The 6,886-nt window shown below is 43.2% G+C and overlaps 1 protein-coding gene across 1 annotated transcript in view; it reads left to right on the forward strand.

Moving 5' to 3' along the window:
• PAPD5 (poly(A) RNA polymerase D5, non-canonical) overlaps positions 1–6,886 on the forward strand; it is a 75,198-nt gene that overhangs the window by 50,380 nt on the left and 17,932 nt on the right. The window contains exons 2-3 of the mRNA XM_003792534.2: positions 3,843–3,966; positions 5,908–5,954. Coding sequence (XP_003792582.1) covers positions 3,843–3,966; positions 5,908–5,954 — 171 coding nt within the window. The remainder of the gene's footprint in view (positions 1–3,842; positions 3,967–5,907; positions 5,955–6,886) is intronic.

A 6,886-nucleotide genomic window follows, 5' to 3' on the forward strand; every position in this document is an offset into this window, starting at 1 on the left:
GGCTATTTTTTGGTTGCAGCCGTCATTGTTGTTTGGCGGGTCCGGGCTGGGTTCGAACCCGCCACCTTAGGTGTACATGGCTGGCGCCTTAGCCGGCTGAGCTATAGGCACTGAGCCAGAATGAACAGTTCTTAATTGGCATTTGGGCCTATAGCTGAGGAAAGATTCAGACTCATTGACTCATGGTTTGTTTTTATTTCTTCGCTTGACAAATATTTGAGGGTCTCTCATTTGGGGAATAAGTTTATTCACTAAGCTTTTGTTTCAATATATTTGATCTTAGTTGGGGAATACTATCAACCATTCTTCTTTAGGCTTCTTGAGTTTACCCAGATTTGGTTAACTGTACTTAGAGTACGAGGTAAATTGAGCATTTTTACGGGAAGGGGAAAGAATTATTCAACCAGCATTAGATTGAAAAACAAAACAAAACACTAACTCTTGGGTAATGATTTCTTTTTTCTCTCTTTCCCTTATAACTGATTGAAAGTAGTGGTGGGTTGGGTGGCAAAAGAAAGGCCTGGGGAGAAAGGCAGGTAGTTTTCAGTATCTCCCTTCAGAGCAGCGAAGAGGGAAAGGAAATTGTCTGAAAAACCAGCCTTCTGAAACATTGACCTACAAAACTGGAGTGCAGAATTTCAGTGCAGCCAGCAGTGGCGTTTAAAAGGAATGCTCTAATTTCTAGGAAAGCAGGTATAGGTACCTTTTAAAGAAGAAGAAAAAAAAGGAATACTGTAATTCAGGATACACGGACAAGTGTTTGGTCCTGCACTTTTTACTTCCATGTCCTAACCAAGGAGGGGTTAACACAGCAGATAAGACATTAACTTAAGGAAAACCGTTCTGAGTGCTTGGAATGTTCTTAAAAGTGTGGTATGTGGGCTCTTTTAAATAATTTTATCTTATCCATATTTTCTCCCTTGTTTTTCCTAAAACTGGGGATATAGTGATAATTATTTGGGAGGTATGAGTTTCTTATCCACAAATAGAAGAGAGAGAGGGCTTTTTCCTGGTGATGATCTTACGGCTTTTTCAAGTGACCCTGCAGCCTTATCAGTACTGTAGAAAACCAGACGGATGGCGCACACGTTAAAATATGAAGCCAGTGGGGCGTCGCGTTCTTGAACTACCTCTAAACCTTTTTTTTTTATTATTATTTAATTACATGTTCACTGGGGATATTTCCTTATAGCCCTATCTGTGTACATATGCAGACTTCTTTAGGCTACATTCTAAGAAGTGGAATTGCCTTCTTCAATAACAAAGGACATCTGTAGTTTTTCGGCCCAATGACCCTCTTTTCTGTTTCTGTGAGTTCTCACCCACAGTATGTGACTGTCCATTTCCTTAGATCCTGGTTCAGAGCTCTTTTTAAGGAACATCATCTCCCTTTTGTCACTGTGGAGATGGGTATGGGAAGGTTTTTCCCTATGAACGGGGCCCTTCCAAGGAAGTGCTTCTCTGTGCAGAGTGCTGGGTCCAGGCACCCAGACCTGAGGTGGGAGAGATGAGCCTGAGTGAGGAGGCCCGAAATAGGGGGTCACTCTGCGGGACCTATTGCTTTGCCAGGGGGAGGCCTGGCCTGCGCTGCTCCAGCAGTACTCAGGAGGCTCTCCAGTCATTCTGGACCTCTGGGAATGTCATGGAGGTGATGTTTGAGCTCTCCAAGTCTGGGTAAGAGGCCATTCCAGGCATGGGGCCTACCTGTGCAAAGGTTGATTTCTGGAAAGCCACTATATTCTGGCATAGTCCTGTGGGGCGTCCTGGGAGAAGAGGGGTCAGAATGAGGCTGGAAGGGTAGGTGGTGATCTGTTTGGAAGTGACACAGGCTTTAAGAAGGGACTCCAGTGTCCCCACAGAGATGGCTTAGAGAAGGGAGAGATTCGGGGCCGGGAGACCAGTTTGGAGACCACTGTGGTGTTTTATGGAGAGAGAAGAGGACTTAGACTTGGAAATGGTTGTTTTGGTTTTTGTAGCTGCATTTAGGCTAATTTGCCTTTTTAGCTCCAAAGGATGAAGAACTGTGAACTAGGGAAGAATCTGAAGATTCTTAGGGAAACACAAACTCAGGGAGGAAAATGCAGAGTAGGAATAGGTTCAGGAAAAAGAAAAGGGATTTTGTTTTGGATTTGTAGAGTTTGAGGCAACATGTTAATAGAAGTATCTGGCTAGTAGCTGAAGTTGTAGGAGCCTGGAGGTGTGTATGACAGTTTCTTTGAAAAGATGGATCTGGAGCCTCCTGAAGAGGCCCTTGAGATTCCACGCCATCGCCTGGGGGCTTGAGGTAATCGCTTCTTTCTCTTGGTGCCTTCCTCCCCACATTTGAGGAAAATGATGGTGAAAAAAGTCAGGGCCACCTCAGAGAAAAGTACCGCTAACAGTTTTTGTGTATTCTTCTCGAAATTTGTCTTGCATGCACTAATACGTGTACATCTAAGCATAAAAGCACTCCATCTGGGCCCGCCCGCCTCCTCCGTCTGGAAGGCCTGGAGGTGGCCTGCTTGTGGTCGGCACTTGGGGGTTTGACCAGGTGGTGGCATCTCTCTTCCTTTTCCCACTCCCTTCCGTTTCCTACTTAACTCTCTCACCAGCTTCATAATGAATGCTTCTTTCTTGTCTTTCTTTTTTCTTTTGTTCTTTCTCTCTCTCTCCCTTTTCTTTTTTGAGACAGAGTCTCACTCTATTGCCCTGGGCACCAGAGCTCACAGCAACCTCAAACTCCTGAGCTCAAGAGATCTTCCTTCCTCAACCTCCCGAGTATCTGGGACTACAGGTGCACAGTCCGACGCCTGGCTCAGGCTGGTCTTGAACTCCTGAGTTCTAGTAATCCACCTGGCTGGAGTGCTTCTGTCAATTCTCTGTGTCCTCCTGTATGTCCTAAAGTATTGACTACAATTGACTACATTCAGCTCACTGCCCTGATCAGCCTCAGCGCCTGGCTGGGGTGTGTGTGAGAGAGAGAGAGAAAGCGAGAGAGGGGTGTTTCTGGAGTCCATCCCTTTCCTGCCCTCCGTCCCCTAGGCTGTCCTCCGGTTTGTACAACTCAGCGATGATGACTTTCTCTCCATGCATCCAATCTGGTCTCTTTGCTGGTCCATTGTTGCCGGGGTTGCTGGTTTAATCTTCTTAGAATGCTGCATTTCTGAAGTCAGTCTCCCCCAACAACAATTGGCACAGGGGAAAGCCCCCCTTCCCTTCCCAGCTGGTCACTGAAAGCCTGCCCTCTCCTGGCTGCTGCCTTCCTGTCCAGCTTCCCCTGCCCGCCCCTGCTGCCTCATACCTCAGGCTCTGGAGGTCTTGAGCTCTGTCATGGAGCCTCTGGACAGCTGCTCTTATCAAGACTGTGCTTATGTGCACTGGCTGGCTTGTTCATTTGACACTGAATTCACTAAGCCAGGGTGAAAGACACACTGCTTTGGTCTGGTTCATGGTGAGGAGTGGATCACTGAGAGGCAAGAGGTCCGTCCCCACTGCTGGGAAGCTCGCCTGGGTTCAGTATCTTCTTGGGTGGTGTCTGCTGGATGCTGAGTAGAAAAGCAGAAACCAGGGCCTGTGCTTTTTCTTTTTTTTCCCCACAAATTACCTGCACCCAGCAAGTCTTTTGTCTTCTGTGCAGGGAATTTCTTATTTTATTTAACTATTTTGCCTTTTTTGATTAAATTCTGTACATTCCTATTTTAGCTTAGCCTGAGTTATAATATTAAAATTAAGATAAAAATCTAAGAATATAAAGTCATCAGCTGAATTATCTTGTAAGACTTAATTAGAGAAACTTATTTAAGATCGTGATTTCTCCTTAGATTGGCCTTGTTCATATTAACTTTTCTCCTTTTTTTCTTCAGCCTGCATGAAGAAATCAGTGACTTTTATGAGTACATGTCTCCAAGACCCGAGGAGGAGAAGATGAGGATGGAGGTGGTGAGCAGGATCGAGAGTGTCATCAAGGAGCTCTGGCCCAGCGCCGACGTGAGTCCCTGTCTGTCTGGGAGCTGTTGCTCAGTCCTGTCCTTGTGCCTGGGGGGAAAGTTATCTGTTAGTGTCTCGTGCGGAGTCCGTATGTGCAAGTGGGAGTGTCTCTGTAGAGTAATCGTCTAATTAAGTTTTAAAGGCAAACAACTTTTTTTTTTGCAACCTTTAGAATTTAGGTCTTCCTAATTATTTTCATTGAATTGGATGGCTGACTTAAAACTTCATTTTTTTTTTTTTTGCAGTGCAAACAGCAATTACTAAAGGCAATCTATATTTAAGAATCACTAGTTCAAAGAGAAGAAAGCAAATCAAACCTATTATAGTAGTCTGTTATTCGATGTGATATATCAAAACCCTATTACTATTTCGTTCCAATCTCTAGTATAAATGTTTTATAATTGTTTATAGCTGAATGAAAATGCTAGGTAGGGATTTTTGTCACTTGAAGTTTATTCTCTTAGGCTAATGCAGCATAAGTCTTTCTACCCCCTTGAAACTGCTCTTTCCTTTTCCCTCTGATGAATTCGTCGTCTCCCAGTATAGCTTCCCAGTTAACAAGCAAAATATTTGCCCAGGATTTCTTCTTGGCTTATTTGTGGTTCTTGTTATTGGTACTAAGTTAACGCATCACTTTTTAGAGCTCTTTTGAGGGTCTGTTCTATAATTCTTTGCATTCAAGGAGTAACTTAATTAGAATCTATTACTTCGTCTATAGCTTGTCTTTAGATTCTGTCCTGAGGTGGTAGAGGGCAACCTAGGGAAAACAAAACAGTTTGACAAAACAGAAGTCTCTGGATATGACACTGTTGGTACAGGGACAGGGAGGACACTGATACCGAGTAGCTGCCACGTGCCCAGCAGTCCTCCCGAGTGTGTAGCTAAGTGGCTCTCAGCTCAGGTGAGTTTGCTTCCCAGAGGGCATCTGGCGATGTTGGAGACACTGTGACAGCCATGACGGGGAAGCCCTTCTCACACCTGGTAGAGCAGGCTGCTCACCATTCTACAGAACGGTACAGCCCCTACAGCAGAGTTACCTACCCAGTGCAGTAGTGGGTGGATAAGATGAGGAACACTGTGCGTAGCTACCCAGTTCCATCTTTCCCCTCCAAGGTTGAGCTGTTTGCACCATCGGTCCTTTATGTCGTATACACAGCTGGGCGAGTCCCTCTGTGTTCTGTGGGTTGAGATGGAGTGAGCCCTGGTTTTATGCTGCCACATGATGTTATAAGGAAGGTGCCAGATGTTCTCTTTGAAGCCAGCTGTAAGGCCAGCTCCTGTCCGGCAGTTGAAGTGGTCTCTCCCTAACTTAGTCAAGTATGAGAAGACTCCTACCTACAGAACAAAAATTAAGGATTTCTGATTGTGTCTCTGGCTTATAAGAGTGTCAGTAACCTGAACACTGAGTGTTTTCTACTGTTGGTCCTGTATATCAGCAGGGTCCACATCCCCATGTTCAACTAACTTCAGACTGAAAATGCTGTATTTAGGAAAGAAAAGCCCAATAAAAATGACAATATACCAAAACAAACAAGAAAACAAACATTTTTAAAAATACAGAACAACCATTTACATAGTATTTATATTTTATCAGGTATTGTTAGTAATCTAGAAATGACTGGAATTGTGTTGGAGGACTTGTATGCTGTTTGCTTCAACATCCTAGGGTTTTGGGGTGTGTGTGGGTCGGTCCGGTATTCCTCAGATACTAAGAGAAAACTCTAGTTTGTGTGTTTCATATTTGAATTGATAAACTGAAATTAGGTTCTGCATGTCTGCTTGTGAAACAGACTCCAATTCATTAAAGCATGGCGTTAGAAAAAAAGAAAGCTCTTGTAGTACTTAAAAGTGCCAGTAGAGGGCAGCAAAAACTGGCATTAATCCATAGCTTGGTACTTTTTATCTGATACCTCAATATAACAACTTCTTTTTCTATTTCAGGTCCAAATTTTTGGAAGTTTTAAAACTGGCCTCTATTTACCTACTAGGTTAGTACACTTGTGAAGGTTTCAAGGCATTGTACATTTTCCTAGAGTGTACTCATTTTGACTGTTGAATACAAGTTCTAAAACAAAAATTCATTTATTAATGTTTTATTTGAGTTACCTTGAAATAGAATGTCACTTCAGATCAAGACTTGAGATGATACAGAGACTTGTCAAAGGAACCATGTAGCACTACAATCACTTAGTTACTGATGTGTAGAAATTGACCACTGGACAGAGAACTGCTCAACACCCTAACATTTTTCTTTCTTTCTTTCTTTCTTTTTTTTTTGAGACAGAGTTTTACTTTGTTGCCATTGGTAGAGGCTATGGTGTCATAGCTCACAGCAACCTCAGACTCTTGGGCTAAAGTGATCCTCTTGTCTCAGCCTCCTCTAGGCACCTGCCACAACGCCCGGCTGTTTTTAGGGATGGGGTCTCACTCTTGCTCAGGATGGTCTCAAGCTCCTGAGCTCTGATCATCCACACGCCTCAGTCTCCCAGAGTGCTAGGATTACAAGCGTGAGCCGCCGCACCCGGCCTCATTTTCTTTTTCTTGTGAAGTTTATTTTTCCTTATTTTTATTTCATTATATTTCACTTTTTAATTTACAAATTTAGACAGATGAAAATTGTATGTCCTAATTCCTTCCTGCTGTACCTCATATTAAAACTGTTCTCCCTCCCTCCGATCTGATCTCTGTCCCGGTAGTTTTGCCTTTTCCAGAGTGTTCAAAAAATGGCATCATACCATATGTATTCTTTTAAGTCTAGCTTTTCTTACTTAGGATAATGCATTTAAGATTCATCCATCCAACCCCATAATTTAACTCTCTAACACAAATGTTAATATAGTATCATGATAAAATGCCTGATCACATGTAGTAGTAGGTATCTGAAATTAGAGACTCTTTTTCTTTCTTTCTTTCTTTCTTT

This window comes from Otolemur garnettii, unplaced genomic scaffold (genome assembly GCF_000181295.1).
Source record: "Otolemur garnettii isolate 467f Iridium unplaced genomic scaffold, OtoGar3 scaffold00058, whole genome shotgun sequence".
NCBI lineage: Eukaryota > Metazoa > Chordata > Mammalia > Primates > Galagidae > Otolemur > Otolemur garnettii.